The sequence below is a fragment of the Leptidea sinapis genome, chromosome 34 (genome assembly GCF_905404315.1).
Source record: "Leptidea sinapis chromosome 34, ilLepSina1.1, whole genome shotgun sequence".
Classification (NCBI taxonomy): Eukaryota; Metazoa; Arthropoda; class Insecta; order Lepidoptera; family Pieridae; genus Leptidea; species Leptidea sinapis.
The window spans coordinates 1,147,745-1,170,691 of NC_066298.1; the positions used below are offsets into that span (position 1 = coordinate 1,147,745).

Consider the following 22,947-nt stretch of genomic DNA (forward strand, 5'->3'; position numbering starts at 1 on the left):
TTTTTGGGTTTTTCAAGAATCAGCCTGCTGAATGCAGTACTGCATTGTGAAGGGTAGAGCGTATCAAATAAAATCAACTCAACGTCCTGCTCGTCTCGTACCTTATTTTCATAAAAAAAGAGAAGGCTTTAGCTATTGTTAGTGTAACCGATGTTGATTTACAAGTCGTAAACAATCACTTGGAATTAGCTGCTTAGTATTTTGAATACTAAACTAGCTAATGGACATTCTGTTAAAATTGGTTTGTACGTTAATATATTCTTAGTCTTTGGTTTAAACAGGGACCTAATTTATTTTACTAAATTAATATTGATTTGAATTAGCACAATTATGTACATAATATAATGAATTCTACATGTCAAAAGCATCTGTTCTCCGTCCCTTAAGAGGTTTAGTAATGAGTTGTGAACAAAAGATGTTACATGAAATGTATATATTAATGTGTGTATTCCTGACAATGTAGAAGCTTACGCCTTTCTTCATAATATTGTTTGTTTATGATATAATAGCATTTCTCCGCGAATTACACTTCGCCTGTATTTATTACACAAACTTAGTATTCTCAAATTTTATTCCGTAATAATGTGTAATAAGGGGTATTAAAACACGAATGTGGGTTAATCATACGAGGCGAGGCCGAGTGTGATAATAGTATCACATGAGTGTTTTAATACCTAATTATCAACAGTTGCATACAAGACTTTGTCTACACCCATAATATGAATCTTCTAAAAGATTCTGAAACAGCTTACTGCTAACATTCCTAGTAGTAACTTAATATCATCTATTACTGATTTTATACAAATAAACTAAGTGTTAATGAAATACTTAATTATTTATTTTAGTAGTAATTTACATTTTGTATTGTGCAATTATTAAAATTCACTAGAATATTATGTTCTTTTGCAGCGTTTAAAATATCCGGCGGTGTGCTGTGAAAACTTCAATCGCTCATTTTTCCAAGAAAAATGGGTTTCGAATTACCTACCTTTTTTTTACGGCGCGCCACGTTCTGGTAGTGTGGAACGCACGTAAACGAAAATGTTCTTTTTTTTTACAAACCATAACCATGGCTGTTTGTTGATACTCTATGCGCATGAAGGGATCGAAAAAAAAACCAAGGAGTGTTGTTATGAAATTCATTACAACATTACAACACTCGATTGGATGATATAATGGTTATTACGATATTGGGTATTTTAATGTTGGTATTATTGTTATGCTTACTGTTATAGTCTTAGCTTATGCTAACTGGTTCAGAATCTTTAATAGAGGATTTAAAGCATGGGTGTAGATAAATAATTTATAATAAACATTTTTTGTATTCACTGACAATTTAAGTTAGCCGTGAGAAGGGCTCATTACGTAGGTACAGTAGGTAGGTAGGGTAATTTATGTAGGTACGTTACAAATTACTAAAAGAAAAAGTCTGTAAAACAATTTGAATTACGCGTCATTTGACGCTATCAGACTGACCACCGAAGTTGAGCTTCATCTGAGAAGCTTCACATTATGATCGGAGTTGGAGATACTCCACACTGCGCCCGTCGCTCTGAGACTCAAATAATATCTTATATATCTTTACTTTCATATATTTAAAGCAGGTTAAGTTTCAAAGATAACTCATATACGATCAATAATTGATTTTTTTTTGGAAATCTTCTAATATTTAAGTTTATAGTACAGATGGAAATATAAAAAAAAACATATTAAACGTTATTTATACAATATTTAATGAAAAATGGTACAACTGTTGATTTGCTAATATATTTCGCGTTGGTGCAACTATTGTTCTTACAATCTTCTGCTAGATTTGAATTCATACACGTGTGTAATATTAAACCTAGTATAATATTTTTGCTTAAAAGAAGCCCAATTCTTGAGCACCATCAGCAAGGCCCAACATAAGTTGGGTGACCTCTTCTCCTTGCTCCCAAATCCTGGATGCTGGCCAGTGGAAGGAACTGCCTCTTAATTCGAAAGTGTATACGAGCCTGGTATTCAGTTTATAGCGAACCCAGTCCATGCTCCCTCCAGATGCTTTATCTGAAATAGTTTTTTCAATTTTGACTACACTTTAAAAATATGGTTTTTAAAATACAGATATTAATGAAATGTTTTTTCTATTTAAATGAACTATTTGGTTGTGACATTGTAAGCGACAGTAGTCAAGACGTAGAAGTCTCTCTACGGTGACCCCTTTATTTAAGCTTTTATAAGGTAATGTCTTGTGATTCCTCTGGTGTTACAAGAGAATATGGGCTGCGGTGATCACCTACCATTAGGTGATCCGTATGTCTGATGGTTTGTCCTCCTCTTCTAACGTCTCCACTAGTCGAGTAGTACGAAATGGGAATTGGCTGCATTTTCTTTATATCATGAGAGGAGAACATAGAAGATATTATTAAATTCTGACAGGATTACGAACTACTTTGAATACATTATAAATGTGCCTGAAGCCACGTACAGACTTAGGTAACGTTACATGAAGTCGATGAATTTTCCGTCCGCATGAAATGAAAAGAAATTTATTTAGTGTGTCGAATACAGTATTCCAGATTTTAAATTAATTTTAGTGTCTTCTACTCGGCTCATTTAAATGAGCATGCAAAGTTTAAGTACTTAATGTTAAAATAATCCTAAACATTATAATTTTTTCCATTAACTATTTTAACAGGAGTCTAGAAAATCGTGTCTGTGGTAGGGTTTTTTTTTAATTTTAGCGATAGCTTATTGAATAATTTTAAACACATTGCATAGTAATTGCTTTAGTGCAATATATCATGCAACTTTTTTTTTGTACCTTTGGAACAAATTCAAAGTCTAGATACCTTCCAGTGTGCTGAGACTTCAAAACAATTGAGTGTTGACACGCATGTGAATACTGAACAAGGTATGGACACAGCTACTGAGTTACACACAGATTGATGCTGTTAGCGCATATGCCGGGAGTAGGAAGATGTTTGATACTGTGTGGATGCTGCATCCACACTGATGACATTATTATTTTAAGTTACATAACGTTCTGTCTTTCTTTACGCCGTGCCAACTTCAAGCCTCTTGTGTTCGTTCGGACTATGAGATTTTGATACAAAATGATAACACATTGCATTATTGTGGGTAGCGAATTCGTTCATGTTACGTTACATAAGTCGGCACGCAGCATTAAATGCAGCTTGCAAGGTGGTGGTTCAGATTGTTAATAAATATTTTGATCAAACTAAGAATATTCATGATAGACAGCTTACATATAAAAAGCGAGGAGCATATTATATATATCATATACTTATGATGAGATGAACATGGGTGCTTGAACTAAGAAGTTAAGGGAGTTAGGCTTTCTAGGGTTGTTATAGCTTTATATCATTTACTTCCACTTTTTTTCAATTTTAGCTAGTTCTTTATGTAATTATAAAATATTTTTTCTGAAAAGAGCAAACTTAGAAAACTTTTTTTTTATCTGCGGAACTTTCAATTTTTATTTTATATTTCAATAAATTTGCCTCACATAATGTCTCCGCAGCTGTTCCTGGCCCATCATATCTTTCCTTGTTAACCCTGGTCCCGTAATCCAGAGCTTTTTGACCGATGCTCACCTGAAAGTAGTGTCACAAAAATTTGTTTTATTTCTTTTATAAAACATTTTTTTTATTTAACTTCAATTCAAGTGCTATGAAATCATCATAAATTTTTGAATCGTCATATGGTTCATAGCTACTCACAAGAACAATATAAATTTCAGTTACTATACAATTTGTTATTTTTTATAAAGTGATAACCCTCACTTCCGGGATTTATAACACAAATTAAATTTGACAGCAGAATTCGCAAACTTCGAAAACTCGAAGTGTTAGCTCAGTTGGAAGAGCGCGCTGCGAGAGGTCGCAGGTTTGAGACTCGCATCGTTCATAAATTTAGTTTTCAAATTTAATAACAGTTATTATTCTAGTTAATTTACAAACTACGCTTTGGCTGATTGTTATTTTAACGTACTATCATTAAATCTACAGATCAATAATCATTTTTACGTTCACGCATAAGTAATTCCTACCATAAAAGAATAATACAACAAGATACAAACTGCTCCATAAAAAATATAGAAATATAACTTTTTAGCAAAGGAATGAAACTCAGAACTACATATTTTGCTAGAACATACCAATTCGTCATAATTATCCACGTGTTCCGTCGAATCAGAGTACGGGACTAGTAATAATGTTGCAAAAGAATGAAATGAAACGTAGAATAACAAATTGTCTATTCCAGAAATGTATGATGCCAATGTCCTGGTTTCCACCTCAGAAAATGGCTCAGATCCAGCGTAGGTCTGGTAATCACAAGGGTTGTCAGACGATGAGTGTTCTGAAAATATTTCAATTAGTAATAATCACTTTTATTATTTTTTGAATGAATTAAGGCCATTATAACTATTACTATTAAAGGTAGTACAAGAATTAAATAAACAACTAAGACACAAAAAAAATATTGAAGTAGGCGTTACTTTGCCGAAATCCATAATTATACAAATGATTTGAGTTTTCTTTAGTGTTAAGTGTGAGTCTCGTGCCAGATTTTGGCGAGACAACACGTCCTGAGGATGCCTCGTGTAGAGGCGAAACACGTGTTGAATTGTTTAAAGACAAATATTGGCGGAAGTAACACTAAAGAAAACTCAAATCATTTGTATACCTAAGACGCAATTGCAAATAACAATTGAACATTGTACATTTAACAATCATCGTAACATTGAATATTTACGCAAAAAAAACTGAATAGATTAATTTAAATTTTGCACAAATTCAACAAGATGTCGGGACAACGAATGGGCTAGGGCTATGGGCAACATATTGTAATGCTATATACAGGCATTGTATTTGTGTTGCTCTATAGCGTCCACGCGGACGATGTCACGGGCAGCAAGTAGTATTATGATGACATCAAAATAACACAAATTATAATGTTACCAAAATTATTTTTCTTAGGTAACATTTAGTCTTCTTTATTATCTAAAAATGCATGGAAATCATTTCCACCTATATTTTAACTCATCACGACATCACTGGACCCATAAGGCGTAGACTCTTGAAATTTGGTAGGAATATTCCTTTCGCCGAGTAGAGGTCAGCTAAGAATAGATTTTACGAAATTCCACCCGCAAGAGTTTATTTTTATTATGAACAGAATGTCTGTCGGGTCAGCTAGTAGGCTAGTGTATGATATTATGATTTCTTTACTCACGTCCCCAGTTATAATTCCAATTGCGATTAGGATCAGCTCCTCTGCAACCATTATTTGACTTTGAACGAGTCTTTCTCCAAAATCTATCCTGTTAAAGCAATTTTTTGGAAGATAATGATTATTCAACATTACAAGGTTCAAGTTACTTTGGGGATTTGCTTACTCAACTTGTATTTTACAAGATTTTTATCATTGAGATGTTTGATTGGTTTGAGCAGTAAAATATGAAAAAAAAAAATATTTTCTTAAATTAAGGTAATGATAATCTTTGAGGGCCTAATGCTCTGCAATGAGTTTAGTGGAAGATTTAAAACAATATATGTTAGGGACTGGTATATGACTTGCAATCTGAGCGTTTAAAATTTTGCAAAACGTTAAATACCATGTAATAAAAATTGAAGAAAAGATGTTTTCAACTTTAAATTTGCTAGTGCTTCTTAACTACTGGTGATATTTCTAAGGCTCTTACTAGAAAACAAAGCTATTTTCACTATCACACTGTCTATTAATTGAGCGTTTCAAATATTGATTTTTTTCTGAATTTAGCAATCAGCAAGAATCTGATTATTACTTGATAATTTTATCATTATAGATCACATTGATCATAGTGTAACAGGGCTGCATTGGACTGTACCAAAGTCACTTCACAAGAATCTGATTAAATTTATTATTTTAAATTTTCAGCTTATTTGTAAGTTTATCCAAATTGAGGCCTTCATTGTATTATTATATATAACATTATTACAATATTAACTTATACTTATATCGGCTCTGAATCTTTTGCAATCTCTCTCCATTTATGCCAGGATTGACGACCCTCATAGCACAGTGGTTAGTGACCCACCTACTGAGCTCCTTGATTCGAATCCCGGTAGACATTTATATAATAAATATGGATTTCGTTCCCGGGAAATGGATGTTTATTTGTATGTATGTATGTTAAAGTAAGTATATTGCATTAAATATATCGTTGCCTTGCACTCATAGTACATGCTATGTCTAGTTCGGGGAAAAATTATTTATGTCAATATTTTTATTAATATTTATTATATTTTAAATAGTTTTTGATGAGTTACATTTAATATAAATGATTTTAAGCGCAAACCTCAAGAGATGTATAATGTTATTACATCAGTATAAAGTTAATAAAAGTGTAATCCATTTTTTATTATTGCTTTATGGCTGTATCAGAGAATGGAATAGCTGAATTTCAACCGGTGATTAATAAAATGCAGGCTGTAGGAATGTTAAATGAATAAATTCCGACGGCATACTAAAAATCTTTTAGGAAATGGGTATGCCGTGTCGAGGAAAATGCATTTTTGATCATTTTTGGTGTTAATACCACCAATATTCGAACGAAGAAATTAACTTGATGAATTATTGAGACTTATATTATATCTTTAAACGAGCAATTCTATATATATACATATATATAATCGGAATCTCGGAAACGGCTGAAATTTAGTATACAGGTAGTTTCGGGGGCGAGAAATCCATCTAGTAGTTTTGTTGTATTAAATGTAGTTTTATCCGTGTTTTAATGAGAAACTGCTACAAACATAACATTAAAATACAAAGTTACATTTTGCAACTATACACATGACTACAATGGCTCAGATGGGACATTGGGTGATCCGGAAAGCAGAAGACGACGGTTTGAATCCACATGTCCTATTAATTTTTTTTTGTTCAAGTTTTGTACACTCTTAATCCAAGCAAGGCTCGGTCGTCCGGATATTAATGATAATACAAGTATCAGTATATTTATATTAAATGAGAAGGCTTGGTCTGCATTTTTATAGGTCAAAAACGTATTTCGGTCTGAAGGGCGCCGTAGCTAGTGAAATTACTGGGAAAATGAGACTCAACATCTTATGTCTCAAGATGACGAGCGCAATTGTAGTGCCGCTCAGAATTTTTGGGTTTTTAAAAGATCCTGGATGGCACTGCATTGTAATGGGCAGGCATATCAATTACCATCAGCTGATGTCCTGCTCGTATCGTCACTTCTTTTCATAAAAAATATATATAACTATACAATATATGTGAGTTATTTCTTTGTAACGCTACGTTATTAAGTGGCCTTATAGAAAGGAAATAAGGTACATTTTATCACGGAATCTTTTAGAGTTCCCCAGGAAGAGGATACGATTCAATGCAAACAAAGCCGCAAACAGAAGCTAGTTGTTACTAAGATCATGTCTCCTTAGTGTTATCAAGTAATCAATCAATATTAATCTCACTGCAATATGGGTGTAATGATATCCATCAGGATTAACGGTCGGGAAGATCCGCCAGTCAAACTGATCCCTCAGTCTTGCCACGTCGGGTTTGTCGCTGGTCAGAAGTTGATTGATGAAGTACGTCGCGACGGCGGGCGCGATCCACTCGCGGGCGTGGATCCCTGACAATTGTTACAAATGTAGCGTTAAAAATAAATTGATAAGGGTTTGAAGCGATTCCACGCCAATTAAAACATATTTGTTAATTATTTCACCAATATTACTATAATCTCAAATAAATATCGATTTCTTCATATAATTTTATTTATTATTTTATGGAAAAGGAGGACAAACGAGCGTACGGGTCACCTGGTGTTAAGTGATCACCGAGGCCCACATTATCTTTTAACACCAGAGGAATCACAGGAGCGTTGCCGGCCTTTAAGGACGGTACCCGCTTTTCTTCAAGGTATCCATGCCGTATCGACCTGGAAACACCGCACAAGCAAGCTCATTCCATAGCAATCTGGTATGTGGAAGAAAGTTATAATCATCTTTACTTGTACACACACACACTAAACACTTTATTTACACTATACAATTTCACACATACTCACACATAACAGCTTCTGTAAAGACGATGACGTTCTCTGCTAATCTCTCGTTCGCGACTATTTTAATTAAACTTACTACATATTGCGAGTAATAAATGTTTATTATATTTGTTTAAAAATACCTTTTAGTAATTTAATGTTGATTTAACAATAATTGTCCCGATAGTCGTTTCCGTAAGGTCGTATGGCGAAGAGTTTAGATCAATATCTGAAGAGGCTTTTGCTAAATAGCTGAGTGGGGATTTTGGGATTGGCGTGTATTGTGCGGATATTGCTCAATTGGTGACACTAACCACCAGCTGTTATCGTAGTAGGTGGACAAACACTGGCAGATGGCAGACTTTCCTAGTATAATATAGCTTTATTGTTCCTTATCGTTATTTACTAGCTTTTACCCGCGACCAATTTACCAAATATAATCAAAATCGATTTCCTAGCTATCAACCGCACACAGGTCGAAGTTTTCAAAACGCTACAACAAATATTTATTTATATCTTATCAATTGGCTTCATACAAAATTTCGTAGTGTCATTCGCGATAAAAGGTAGCATAATATGTCCTTTTCCAAGTTCTAGTCTATCTATGTACTTAATTTCATCAAAATCTTTGCTGTGGTTTAGGCGTGAAAGCCTAACAAACCAATTTACATTCACATTTATAATATTATGGTAAGGGTAATTATACCTGTGGGAGGCCCCTTTCCACAGGAAGCCGGCTAGATTATGGGTATCCCAACGGCGCCTATTTCGGCCGTGAAGCAGTAATGTATAAACATTACTGTGTTACGGTCTGAAGGGCGCCGTAGCTAGTGAAATTACTGGGCAAATGAGAATTAACATCTGATGACTTAAAGTGACGAGTGCAATTGTAGTGCCGCTCTGAATTTTTAGGATTTTCAAGAATCCTGAGCGGCACTGCATTGTAATGGGTAGGGCGTATCAATTACCATCAGCTGAACGTCCTGCTCGTCTCGTCCCTTATTTTCATAAAAAAAGGATTGTTAGAAGTACTAGGTAGGTAATAGTAATATTACTAATTAATATTAAATATTAATACTAAAGTATCTATCTAATTATTTATTATTGCTGTAGGCGGCCTACGTGGGTAACAATGAAAATATTTAGAACTGGCCAGTTAGAAACATTGCTAATGAAAACTTTTTTTTAATTTCAATTTAAGAACGCTTTGGTAACCTAATGTAGTATATTGCATTCATTTGTCATTTGTTTTTGTGAATTGGCGGCAAATGTAAAACTCTTGTTACACGTGAAAATGAACCTAATGCGAGAAATTTTTCGGTCAATGATTTATTATGACTTTCGTTGTGAGCTTACTCAAAAAACTCAACAATGCTATGATAGGCTGAGATTAGCATTTCTTAATGAAGCCCCATCTTGTTATTTCAACTATTTACAATTGGTTTAACGAGTTTAAGCGTGCACGTAGCAATCTCAATGATGATCCTCATGAGGGACGTCCTTTAACAGCGACTACTAAAGATAACATCAGTTCTGTGCGACCCATGGTCGAGGAAGATAAGAGAGTGACCTATCAGCAGATATGGGCAAGACTAGGCATTGGAATGAGTCAAGTTCAAAAAATATTACACGAACATTTGGATTTGAAAGCTGAAAGGATATATTGCTATGAACCCGAAACAAAAAGACAATCAGCTCAGTGGGTGTTTTCTTTCGAGGATCGGCCAACTAAGGTAAAGAAAGGAAGAAGTCGAGGAAAAAAGATGATTGCCTCATTCAAAAGTCATTTCGCGACAGTTGTGCTAGAAGATGGAAGGACAGCTGTTACTGCAGACTGATATGTCAATCGCTGTTTGCCTGTTGGCTTCAACCATAAAAATGTACGTTATTTGATGTACCCATTAAAAAATTAAAGGGTACATCTATTAGGGTTTATTAAGGGTATATTTGCCAAAAAGTATTTACTTTGCATGAATGAGTGTTACAAAACAAATACCCTTCCCCATGTTTCTCCACGTCAATTGAAGAAATATTTAAATGAAAATAAAATATTACTTTTTTTTATATCAGTCATCAATATTCTTATATATCAACAAGATATAAAGTTATATCAGTGTTAAAAATAATTTAAAATAATTAATAGTTCATTATTCAACATACCGGCCTCAATGAAAAAGACAGGTTTGCCCGTCTCTCTCTGTCCTTGTTCATATGGCGTATTGATACGTAGACCGAGAATCTTTCGTCCTTCATAGCTTTCCCCACCTATGATTAATTCTGTCCACTTGCTGTAAGATGTTCTTGTTTCGTTCAGATATTTGTATATCTATAGATACAAAAAAAATATGATTTTTTTATTATTGACGTGATAATTCTTTTGGCCTTGTTGGAGAAAACTTATCAGTGTGAATTTTCACGTCACGCAAATTCGACACCCTGACGCGTTAGCTGTAGACCATTAAAAGGCATTTATTTTCTCAAAATTGATTCCTTTAGAGCTCTTTTTGATGTCATTTCTTATACTACTAGATCCTACTACCGCTTCGGAAACAAATGGAGCTCTGAGAGAGAAGAAGCGGCGCAAGAAACTCTCCCAGCATTCTTTTTTTTGCGCTCTTTTCAATAAAAATATACAATATTGTACAGTCATTTCTATCGCTATAAAATAATCACAATCTAGTCCCAGGCTGTCCGATCATTTAGATATTCAGCAGTGCAATTTAATAAAGCAGTTTAATAAAACATTAAAATTTATTTATATATAATGCCTGAACAGTGGCTGGGACTTTATTGTAGAAGTGTATACATTTACCCTTAAAGCTATTATGTATCTTATGAAGCCTACTAGAATTAGTTACAAGCAATCCCTTATTTCTAGTGTTATAATAATGAAAATCACTATTAAGAGCAAAAAGGTGACGATTTTTGTGAACATTATTAAATTTTCATAAATGTACTGACAATGAACAGTCATAATATTTAATTCTTTAAATTTTTCTTTGAGAAACTGTCTATAACCAAGCTGATATATAGCACGAACAGCTCTCTTTTGCAGTGCAAACACTATATCAATGTCAGCAGCATGACCCCATAGTAATATACCGTACGTCATGATGTTGTGAAAATAACTAAAGTACACTAATCTAGCGGTCGCAACATTCGTGTACTTTCTAATCTTTCTAACTGCATATGCCGCAGAGCTGAGTCTATCTTGTAGATGGGTAATATGTGGACCCCACTGAAGCCTTTTATCTAACGTGATACCCAAGAAGACCGTAGTGTCTAAGTACGTTGGTTTGTACCTCCGCTGTGTTTGGTGTAATGAACCGTAAACACTTTGTTTTTTTACTGTTTAAGTGCAGATTATTCGTCTCAAACCAACGCACTATCTTTGAGAGTGCATTGCTTACCTCGTGATCAATATCCGCACGTCGCTTCACTTTAAAAATAAGTGAAGTATCATCAGCAAACAATACAATCTCATGGCTATCATCTACCACAAACGGTAGATCGTTAATATATATATGAAACAATAAAGGACTGAGAATAGAACCCTGTGGAACACCTATTCCCACAGGTTTACCCGAAGACCATTTGCCATTTACATCGACTATCTGAACTCTTTCGCTTAAATATGATTTTAACAGATTTAGGGCTCTATTTTTCACTCCATTATGTTTTAGTTTTAGGAGTAAATTTTCATGGTGGACGCAGTCAAATGCTTTTGACAAATCACAAAAAATGCCCAATGCATCCTGTGACTCTTCCCAGGCGTCAAAGATGTGCTCAATGAGTCTAGTACCCGCATCAATTGTTGACAAGCGCCTAGTGAAACCAAACTGATTTTTGTTCATTAATTTACAAAAATGCATTTGTAGCTGTTGAAGCAAAAGTTTTTCAAAAATTTTACTAAAAACAGGCAGCACTGAAATAGTTCTGAAATTAGCAGGGTCAAAAGAACTGCCCGATTTCAACAAAGGTATAACTTTGCTGTATTTCATGAGGTCAGCGAACACACCCTCATCTATGCATTCATTAAATATTATTGCTAATTCAGGTGCTATAATGTCAAGTATGTATCTAACAATATTAGTCGAATGGCCCCATAGGTCTTTTGTATTTTTTAGGTTTATTAATTTGAAGATTTTTATTATATCGCTACCTGTAACATACTTCAATTTCAAATCAGTGGAAGATACTGGTACGTGTAATTTAAGCATATGATATGCTGCTTTTGGCGAAGAGTTAAGGTCTTTGGTCGTGACAATCGGGATTTCGGAGAAGTATTTATCAAATTCATTTGCAATTTCTATTTCCGAATTTATAACGCGATTATTAATATTTAAACAGATAGAGGTGTTACGGCAATTCGATCTACCAGTTTCATTGTTAATTACACTCCAAGTCGCTTTTACTTTATTATTACTGTTTTTAATTTTATCTGCAATGAAACGAGTTTTTGCTTCATGACAAACTACTTTAAAGAGCTTGGAGTATTTTTTTTACATATATTTTAAATTCTTCACTATATAAGCGTTTACGACTTTTGTGGATACCCATTGTTGCCCAATCATTAAAAGAATGTTTGTTGTTTACTGTCACCGTTACTGGAGTAAAAATACTGTCAAATTCCTCACAGAAGGAATTGAAGACTAAGTTATAGTGAAAATTAGCAGTTTCACCACAGTGTAAAAATGGTATCGGTTTTACCAAATTATTTCTAAACCTCTCAAGACGGCTACCCGTAATAATCGTCACGTGGTATAATCGTCACCTTTTTTGGTCTGACATTGTCCAATCTTGTATTTACTTTTATAAGTTGCCCACTATGGTCGGACTGAAGATTATTAATTATGAGTTTACTAGTAATAGTAACATCTGTAAAAATATTATCTAAACAGGTTGCTGTTGTAGAAGTGATTCTAGTAGGTTCCCAAAATACATTGAACAAATTAAAACTTTGAAATAAATTTTTAAGGCTAGTACAATTGGCCGAAGGTTCAAGCAAGTTTATATTAAAATCTCCACTCACTATAATTGACTTGCTGGTTTTGCTAAATTTTGATAGTACCTCCTCCATTCAATGTTGGAATTGTTCATATGATATAGAATATTTTTGGTATGGAATTTATGTTGTATTGTATCATACTTCAGACTAAATTATGCGGTATAATTTTTTTTTTGAAATAACAATCATATACTTCATTTTATTTATATAATAATTTATCTTCTTGCGTGTGTACCCCTATAATTTTAAATAAAAAAGTCTGATGACAATATTTCAATATATAATACCTGTCAACAGGCCAATAAAATCAAATTATGTGTGTATGAGAGGTCATGGTCGCTCAGAGGGCAGAGGGCTATGCTCGGAGTTTCCCTGTGAGATCGGATCAGAAATGAGGTGATCCTTAGGAGAACCAAAGTCACCGACATAGCGCAAATGATTGCGAAACTGAAGTGACAGTGTACAGGGCAAATAGTTCGACGGACAGATGGCCGTTGGGGCAGTAAAGTCCTCGAATGGCAACCACGTACCGGAAAACGCATTGTTGATAGGCCCCCACAAGAGGGACCGACGATGTCGTTAAGATCGCCGAAAAACGTTGTATGAGGGCAGCACAGGACCGGTCGTCGTGGAAATCTTTGGGAGAGGCCGTTGTCCACCAATGGACCGCGTTTTCCGGCTGATAATGAAGATGATTTAATTACAATAAAATTTATTAATTAGATCGCCTGAAGGCGGTTCCTCCAATGCTAATCAGTGGAATCAATTAGAACGTCGCTTATGTTATATTAACCTTCACCAAAATACGTTTAAAAAAAATCTTTTGAAATTCGTAGCATATATTTTGTAAATTTCCTGTGAGCATTAACATCGCCTTACAAAAGACTTACTAACTCGTATTATGATACAGAACCTTCAAGCCAATAAAGTCCTCGAATGGCGACCACTTACCGGAGGACGCAGTGTTGGTAGGCCCCCCCATAAGATGGACCGACTATCTGGTCAAGACCGTTGAAATACGTTGGATGAAGGCAGCGCAGGACGCAAAAGTCGTGGAAATTTTGGGGGAGGCCTTTGTCCAGCAGTCTTCCGGCTGATAATGACGATGATGTGTGTATAACAAATATTCGTCTCATACCTCATTTATGTCGTAATAGTTATCCCATGAAAATTTGGTATTATGCCTCGATTTATCCTTCTCCATACTAATAATTCTACAAAAGAAAAAAATTATAAAGGTTTTTAAATGGGATCGTCTTATAACATACACAATAAAATCTTCAGTTTACGATGACAAAGCTACCGGCACAACATCACTGACATAAAATTTAAATTATATTTCTGTGGTGGGTTCTGATGCTCTAATAAGAGTGTTTTCTTGGTTTAATTCCTTCCTTCCCCATGTTCCCTATGGACAAGTATGCGCGAAATTACTGGTTTTTTTTTGATGACAGAAAAGGACGAGACGAGCAGGACGTTCAAGTGATGGTAATTGATACGCCCTACTCATTACAATGCAGTACCCCTCAGGATTCTTGAAAAACCCAAAAACTCTGAGCGGCAGTACAATTGCGCTCATCACCTTGAGACAATATAAGATGTTAACTATCATCTGCCCAGTAATTACACTAGCTAACTTTGTACTTCACCGCAGAAATAGGCGCCTCTGTGGTACCCATAATCTAGCCGGCATGATGTGCAAAGCAGCCTCCCACTGAAATGAAATCGGATCAAAAAAAAGGGTCCCTTAAATAGAGACCCAGATTTTTGGTGTATGAGTATGTAAAATTTTGATAAATGTGAAACATATATAAAACTAACATACAAAGTATGTTAGTTTTACATATGTCTGCAACAATGTATGCTTGTATATAAACAGAAGTCACAGTAAAACATTTTGTGAAAAAAATGTCTAGAATAAAAATTAAAGAAAAGATTTATTAGCATGCCACTATCACAGGGGTTTCTTTAATAAACCCTACGTTTAAAGTTACTGTATCAACAAGACAATTTTATGATTTATTATTATGCTCTTTATACCAAGAGGCATAGACGAAGAGATAATGAAAAAAAAATGATACTATTATTCACAAACACTTTACTAAAAAAAAGTGTAAGTGTAAAGTGTAAAAATAGATAAATAAATAGATAGAAGTTATACTTCTTTGGCCTAACGCAACAAAAATCATTAAAATGATTTATTCCTCGTCCTATTCTATGTTATTAGAAAAAACAGTTTTGTAGAAATCTTGCAAAGATGGCTTTGACAATTAATTATTAAATAATGTATACGGCTGTATGGCTTTGAACCCTTTGCCTGTAATGACCCTAATAATGGACGAAGAAACCAAATAATAACGAATGACGCAAATGTCAGAAAATTTTAGGAACCAACTTAAACCTGTTACTTTAGTGTTACAGTGATGATAAATTCAATTAGTATAGTACAAATCAGATTCTTTGATAGATATTTTATGTATTCCTTTTGTTTTTAAAGAAAAAGTATAATTATTACTTACTCTGAGACATCATTATGAAGTATCACTGTTTGTAAATTTTCCTTAGCAACAGCATCTTTGAAAACTGATATTAAATGAGGCGCTAGGATTATCTGGGAAGAGTTTACGCTTCCCCAGTGTATTAATGATTCCTGAAAAATCTCGGTTTTATTATTTCTCTTTCATTTCTACTTTTGTTTACACAAATAATAAAAATAATATTCAAAACGCGGATGAGTGACAAAATAACTGGAGTGCCGAGGGTTTCACATGTAAGCGGGGTTTTCACTGTGCGAGTGAAGTCGGATCAAGTGTGTGCACTCGATCGTATACGAGTTAACTCTTGTCCTGATTTACTGAAGTAGGGTTTGTGTTCTTACACAATCCATATGACAACAACTGATTTAAATGGCATAAAAATCATAAAAGGGATTATTTCCTCAAAATTGATTCCCTTAGAATTATTTATGACGTCATTTCTAATATACTACGAGTAGATACTACTACCCCTTCGGAAAGAAATGGCGCTCCGAGAGAGATGGAGCGGCGCAAGAAACTCTCCCAGCATTCTTTTTTAGCGTTCTTTTTAATAAAATATGTTTTTTTTACTGTGATTGATTTGCTTTAAAATAATCATAATCTAGTCCCAGGCTGTTGTATCACATAGATATTCAGCTATGGAGTAGTAGGATTTGCGACAGAGGTATTTTTTAATGAAACATTTAAATTTATTTATTGATACGGTTACATTAGACGAGGTTACACACGAGGTTACATTATACATTGTCAAAACAGTGTTACCAAATAGATTGACGGTTTAAGTACTTAATAATAAAAGTAAAAGACTCAAATATAAGTAGATGATCAAGATAATTTTAGTTTTATTACATTTAAGCATGAGATTATTGTTTAACTAAATTTACAAAAAGCAAATACTTTAACGAAACTGATGATTAAATCAGATCGGATTGAATAACTTGGTTCGAGTGCCCTCGAATCACATATTTAGTGTAAATATGTGATTCGATACGAGTAGTGTCCGAATAGACAGCCAAGTGCACTCGTTCCGGGTGTACTTGGATAGTGAAAACCCTGCTTTATTCAATTTTATCAAGAACACTACTTTCAATGAAACGACATAATTTAAAGATTAAATTAATATGTGACGATAGTAGACAGTTAATAGTTGTTCTATCGATTTATTTCCAACGCTATGAGTGCCTTTGTTTCATTATCAAACAATCTTGTATATGTTATCAACTAAGAGAGCGGAGTTCCCGCCTTACCTTTACAAATAAGTTTCTCATCTTTTAAACACTTTACTGACTGTGTATCCCAATATCCCATAAGCTTAGAATACTCTGGCATTTAGGATATTTATACATAAAAAAGTATAACAAAGTCAAAGATTTGAAAGAGCGAAATCTCATGTCAATTTACGGATCATGCATCATTCGGAGGGTTGGCTTTTTTGGGAAGAGCGTTTCGCCGTATCCCGAGAGGAGCGGCTACGAACCTACATTGTTCATAAATTTTGAGCTAAAGCCTGTGGCAAAAACCTGCAGCCTTATAAGGCTAAGCATGTAAAGAATGTTTATTCCAGGAGGTCCCGAAAATCTCCTCAATAATTATTATTACTCTTATTAATGTCATTTAATCAAAGATTTATTCTTAATTTAGTATTTCGCTACCAAGTACTAGTCTTTAAGTTTCATATACACATTAAATCACTTATTATAATGCAAATAATAATAATATAATATTAATATTAATATTAACAAACTCTTACACAAATTATCCAGCCCCATACTAGGCATAGCCTGTACTATACAAACAACGATAAATTTAATACAATATACTACTTAAACATACATAGATACATAAAACATCCGTGACTCGGAACAATAAACATTCATATTCATCATATAAATAATTGCACCTACCAGGATTCGAACCCTGGACCTCTAGCTCAGTAGGCAGGGTCACTAGCAACTGGGCTATAGGGTTCGTCGTAAATAACCCTCAAATTTAGATTATATGAATACTCACATCGTTTTTGGATAGATGTTTTATGACTCTTTCGACATTCTTCTGGTTGCCTCCAATCTCAAAATATTTATAGCCTTTATAATCCTTATATACTTCTCCTTGGCAGTAACATGTTATACTTACTAAATAATAAACAAACACAATATACATTTCGAGTGAGAATCCTAGGTTTCGTCTAGAACTCAAGTATTTATAAGTTTATGCATCGCACTCAATAGATTTTAAGATGGAGTATACTGAAAGCGATAATATACATTAACATATTGTTGTATAGGATTTCATATGAAAAAAATATTATCTTTGGCACAAATTCTACCTTAGTGCGTTCAATTCTTGAATCAAACCCTATGAACACGTATTTAAACAATGAATTTCATTATTTTAACACAAAAGAGGAATGGTTTATAACAAATTATAAAACGTTTTACCAGTGGGAGGCTCCTTTGTGTAAGACACTATATTATGGGTACCACAACGGAACGGTGACTTTTATGAGTGTACAAATTGTACCTGAATGATTAAAGAAATGTCCATTTCACTTTTTCACACACACATTTCACAAGTCCACTCTACCATGGGCTTATTACCAGTGGGCGGCTTTTTTGCACAGGATCCTGGTTAGGTGAATATCATAGCCACGCCTTTTTCTGCCGTGAAGCAGTAATGTGTAATCATTATTGTGTTTCGGTCTGAAGGGCGCCGTAGCTAGTGAAATTACTGGGAAAATGAGACTTAACATCTTATGTCTCAAGGTGACGAGCGCAATTGTAGTGCCACTCAGAATTTTTGGGGTTTTTCCAGAATCCTGGCACTGCTTTGTAATGGACGTATTAACTACTATGTATGTCTATGTGGACGTATTAATTACCATCAGCTGAACGTCCTGCTCATGCCTTATTTTCATAAAACAAAAAATGTTTCGAATACCCTTTTGTAATTCAGTCACTGTACAAGGTGTCATATATATGACGGTGCAAAGCCAGTCACATGGTCAGAATCTTTTTTTTTATGGAATAGGAGGACAAACGAGCTTACGGGTCACCTGGTGTTAAGTGATCACCGCCGCCCACACTCTCTTGCAACACCAGAGGAATCACAGGAGCGTTGCCGCCCTTTAAGGAAGGTGTACGCGCTTTCCTTGAAGGTACCCATGTCCTATCGTCCCGGAAACACCGCACAAGGAAGCTCATTCCACAGCTTCGTAGTGCGAGGAAGAAAGCTCCTTGAAAACCGCACTGTGGAGGACCGCCACACATCCAGATAGTGGGGATGATATCGTAACTTGTGGCGTGTCGTGCGAAGGTGAAATTCGGCGGCAGGAATCAGGTTAAACAGCTCTTCGGAACACTCGCCGTGATAAATGCGGTAGAAGACACACAACGAAGCGACGTCTCTACGCAACACCAAGTGATTCAGCCGTTCACAGAGCGCTAGGTCACCGACAGTTCGAGCTGCTCTGCGCTGCACGCGGTCAAATGGAACGAGCTGATACTATGGTGCGCCAGACCAGAGATGACAGCAATACTCCATGTGAGGCCGGACCTGCGCTTTGTAGAGCGCTAGAATGTGGGCCGGCTTGAAGTATTGCCGTGCTCTATTTATGACGCCCAGTTTCTTCGAAGCCAATTTGGCTTTGCCCTCCAGATGGCCACGGAATTGGCAATCGCTCGAGATTTCGAGACCCAGTATTCCGATACTAGGCGAGGCTTTAAGGGAAGTGTTCTCGAAGAGCGGTGATACGGCAAATGGGGTTTTTTAGTGGTAAACGCGCAAACTTGAGTCTTCTGGGGGTTAAATTGGACAAGGTTCAACTTACCCCATTCCGCGACCTTCTCGAGAGAGGACTCGATAGAAGACACGAGTTTCTCCCGGCACTGCTCGACGTTTTCCCGAGAGAGACCTGCATTGCCCGTGTATACGGCATCACCAGTGCTGTCGTCTGCATAGCAATGCATGTTGGCGGTGTCCAACATATCATTGATATGCAGAAGAAACAGCGTGGGAGATAGCACACAGCCTTGGGGCACTACAGCGTTCACGGGCTTGGGATTCGAGCAATAACCGTCGACGACCTGTATGCTGCGCCCAGTGAGGAAGCTGGAGGTCCACTTGCATAAGCTCTCGGGAAGCCCAAATGATGGAAGTTTTGCGAGGAGCGCCTTGTGCCATACACGATCAAAGGCCTTCGCTATATCCAGACCAACTGCCAGGCCTTCCCCCTTGCTTTCAATAGCCGCCGCCCATCTATGTGTTAGGTATACCAGAAGATCGCCAGTCGACCGACCATGGCGAAAGCCGTACTGCCGGTCATTCAATCAACGATCAACTGGTGACCCTCAAGGTATACCAAGAGCTGGCGGTTAATTATGCTCTCCATGATTTTGGAGAGTAGGGAGGTAATAGCAATAGGCCTGTAGTTTGCCGGATCTGAACTGTCTCCTTTTTTTGGGACCGGATGGACAAGGGCTGACTTCCATGAATCAGGGACAACGCCTTTTGAATAAGAGTGCCGGAATAAACGCGTTAGCACCGGCGTCAACTCAGGGGCACACGTTCTAAGCACGATTGGAGAAATGCCATCCGGCCCGCTCGACTTCCTGACGTCCAACGAAAACAGAGCTCGCCTAACAGTCTTCTGTCGGAACTGTACTTCAGGCATCCAGCTCTGACACCGCGGGATGGTCGGCGGTGTTTTTCCGTTGTCGTCAAGAGTTGAGTTGGAGGCAAAAAGAGTGCACAGGAGATCGGCTTTCTCTTTTGCCGTATGGGCCAGGGTGTCATTCCTCATGTGCAACGGCGGCATGGACGGCTGGTTGAAGTTACCAAGAGCAGCTTTCGACAACGACCAGAACTTGCGTGTTCCGGTCGGCTCGCCAATTTTGACGATGTGCTTCGATTTCGCACGGGCGATTAGCCGCTTAAAAAATCTGGAGGCACGGTTATATTTCCTCTTCAGAACTTTGCAGTTCGGATCCTTTGAGCCCAGCGCCGCAACCCAAGTTCGATACGCCTGTTTTTTGCAGTCAGATGCTGCTTTAACTAACGCATTGAACCAAGGGTGTGATCTACCACCGATCGGTACTACGGAGCTTGGTATAAAAATATCCATGCCCTGCAGTATCACATCGGCTACTGCAATGGCGCAGGCACTAGGATCATCCGAAGGGAAGCAAACCCTGCCCCAAGGGTAGGATGCAAAAAAGGAACGCATCCTATCCCAATCTGCTGACTTGTAGTGCCAAACGCGGCGGGTCGCTGGTGGTCTGCGACGTTGGCGTCGGATAGGCACTACACTCCTGACCAGGCAATGGTCGGACGTTCCGAGAGGGGCGTCGACAGAGACCTGGTAACCATCGGGATGTGTAGTCAGCAGAAGATCTAATAAGGACGGCATGTGGCTATCCACATCCGGGAGCCGCGTTGGTGACTCAACCAATTGGGACAGACCATACGCCAATGCAAAATTATGCACAGATCGCCCTGCGTAGTCTGTAGTACGTGATCCTAGCCATTCGGCATTGTGCCCGTTGAAATCACCCAAGACTACGATTTCAGCGGAGGGGATCTGAGCAAGTACGTCAGGTCTGGTCAGGATCTTCGTGGTTATCCATTTTTGTAGACATTGATCACGACAGCAAGTAAAACACAGATTTATAAACACTCTGTACCTTATTAGAAAAAAACGTTACAATCGTTATGGTATGGCTTCACAAAGCCCTTTATGGCGTTATACCTGCTCTCCCCCGCACTCGCACTGCATGCCTATTACACCCAAGCAAAGACGAATACTGTGAAGGCAGTACAGCTGAGCAATACAGCCACACTTCAGAGGACTTCTCGCGAAAGTGGACTGTGTGAAGGCGACTAGGAAACTGACGGAAAAATGGCTCCAATCTAAATTTACTATTCAATACAGCGAAATACTGGGAGAGTTTCTGGTGCTGTGTCTTCTTTCTAGGCACGTTGTTTGTTTCCATAGTGGTGTTAATGTTTTAGTTGACTACAAAAAGTATTCGAAATCAATTCCAATTTTGAGAAAATAAATGCAATTTATGCCTTGTAACATAAATACAATGGTCATTAATTTAAGAATAACTTCGAATTTAATAAGATTCGAGTTGCTAATTATTTTAACGGGGTTATTTACGCAATTAGCCTCTTGACTGACTCAATTGTATTCCATTGGACGTGTCAGTAGACTGATTGTAATAATTATTTTCGAACCAGTAGCCCTATTCTCGTAACAGAACGAGAATAGGATCGAAGCGACCTTATGAAAAAAGGTAAATTTCGTATTCTTGTATCATAAATTGATGGTTGAATTCCGATTGTTATGAAGTTGCGTACCAATTTAGGGAAATTGTATGATGCGTATTCTCTTCACAGAAGATCAAAATTTCAACGTTTGGTTGAATTGACAACTTATAGCAATAGAGCATAGATAAATAGTAGTAGGAATATTTTATATTCGGTAGAACAATATTGGTAACTTTGTGCGGGCTTTTCGTTCAAATATCGTTGACACGCGGCTTTGATTCAGTTAAAATACTAAGGAAATGAAGAGGAATAGGAGAACACGAATCTAGAGCAAAACGTGAATAAAATCAAAAATTTTATATCGTCATCGATTTTAAAATTATGTTATAGCACCACAGTTCAGTCGGTCCCACGAAGTCAGCAGTACAGATGTCTGGGAGCGGTACTGATACACTCTGTAAGTATAGTAAGTATGTACTGTGGCAATTATTCTGCGTCCATACGTAGCCTCCATAAAGGGCTGTCTGTTACATCTGTAATAGATGTTTGTTTGAGGAACATTGCCCAGTTATACAAAGCAGATGATTTTGTCCCTGTGTAGTCTTTGGCATCAGTATTTGGGCAAGCCTTTTTGATGCCGACTTGGATGCACAATACAGAGACCATTCGCAAAATAAATTTTTAGTTCTAATACTATAATATTTTAACTGTGCTTAAGACCTAATGCTAAAAAATATAAATATTAAATGTTAACTGTTTCACTCTTGCAAATAGTTTTCTCCTTTTTATATGTATTTTTTTACATTTTCTGGTATCCTGTAGACTGTACTAGCCTAGCTGTAGTAAATTAAATATTTGTTCCTGATATATATCTTATGATTTTCTTTCTTTCTGAACTGGAACACCGTGGGAGGCTCCTTTGCACAGGATGCCGGCTAGATTATGGGTACCACAACGGCGCCTATTTCTGCCGTGAAGCAGTAATCTGTAACCATTATTGTGTTTCGGTCTGAAGGGCACCGTAGCTAGTGAAATTACTGGGCAAATGAGACTTAAATTCTTATGTCTCAAGGTGACGA

At 36.5% G+C, this 22,947-nt stretch overlaps 1 protein-coding gene across 1 annotated transcript; it reads right to left on the reverse strand.

Moving 5' to 3' along the window:
- Positions 1-1,716: 1,716 nt before the first annotated feature.
- LOC126974832 (zinc carboxypeptidase-like) lies at positions 1,717-17,761 on the reverse strand. Its single transcript, XM_050822501.1, has 9 exons — positions 17,612-17,761; positions 15,584-15,714; positions 14,203-14,278; positions 10,217-10,382; positions 7,485-7,645; positions 5,239-5,326; positions 4,160-4,362; positions 3,509-3,596; positions 1,717-2,046 (listed from the first exon to the last, which is right to left on the reverse strand). Exons 1-9 carry the CDS (start codon positions 17,759-17,761, stop codon positions 1,862-1,864), a joined length of 1,248 nt encoding a protein of 415 aa, XP_050678458.1. The 3' UTR covers positions 1,717-1,861.
- Positions 17,762-22,947: the final 5,186 nt, after the last annotated feature.

What these genes read in the sequence shown, in the direction of transcription:
- LOC126974832 (XM_050822501.1), bottom strand. Translation starts at nt 17,761, where the DNA reads ATGTATATTGTGTTTGTTTATTATTTAGTAAGTATAACATGTTACTGC. An exon ending in TGTCTTTTTCATTGAGGCCG is followed by an intron (nt 7,646 to 10,216) that starts GTATGTTGAATA and finishes AACAATTGTCAG; the next exon opens with GGATCCACGCCCGCGAGTGG. An exon ending in ATCATTACACCCATATTGCA is followed by an intron (nt 5,327 to 7,484) that starts GTGAGATTAATA and finishes TTGCTTTAACAG; the next exon opens with GATAGATTTTGGAGAAAGAC.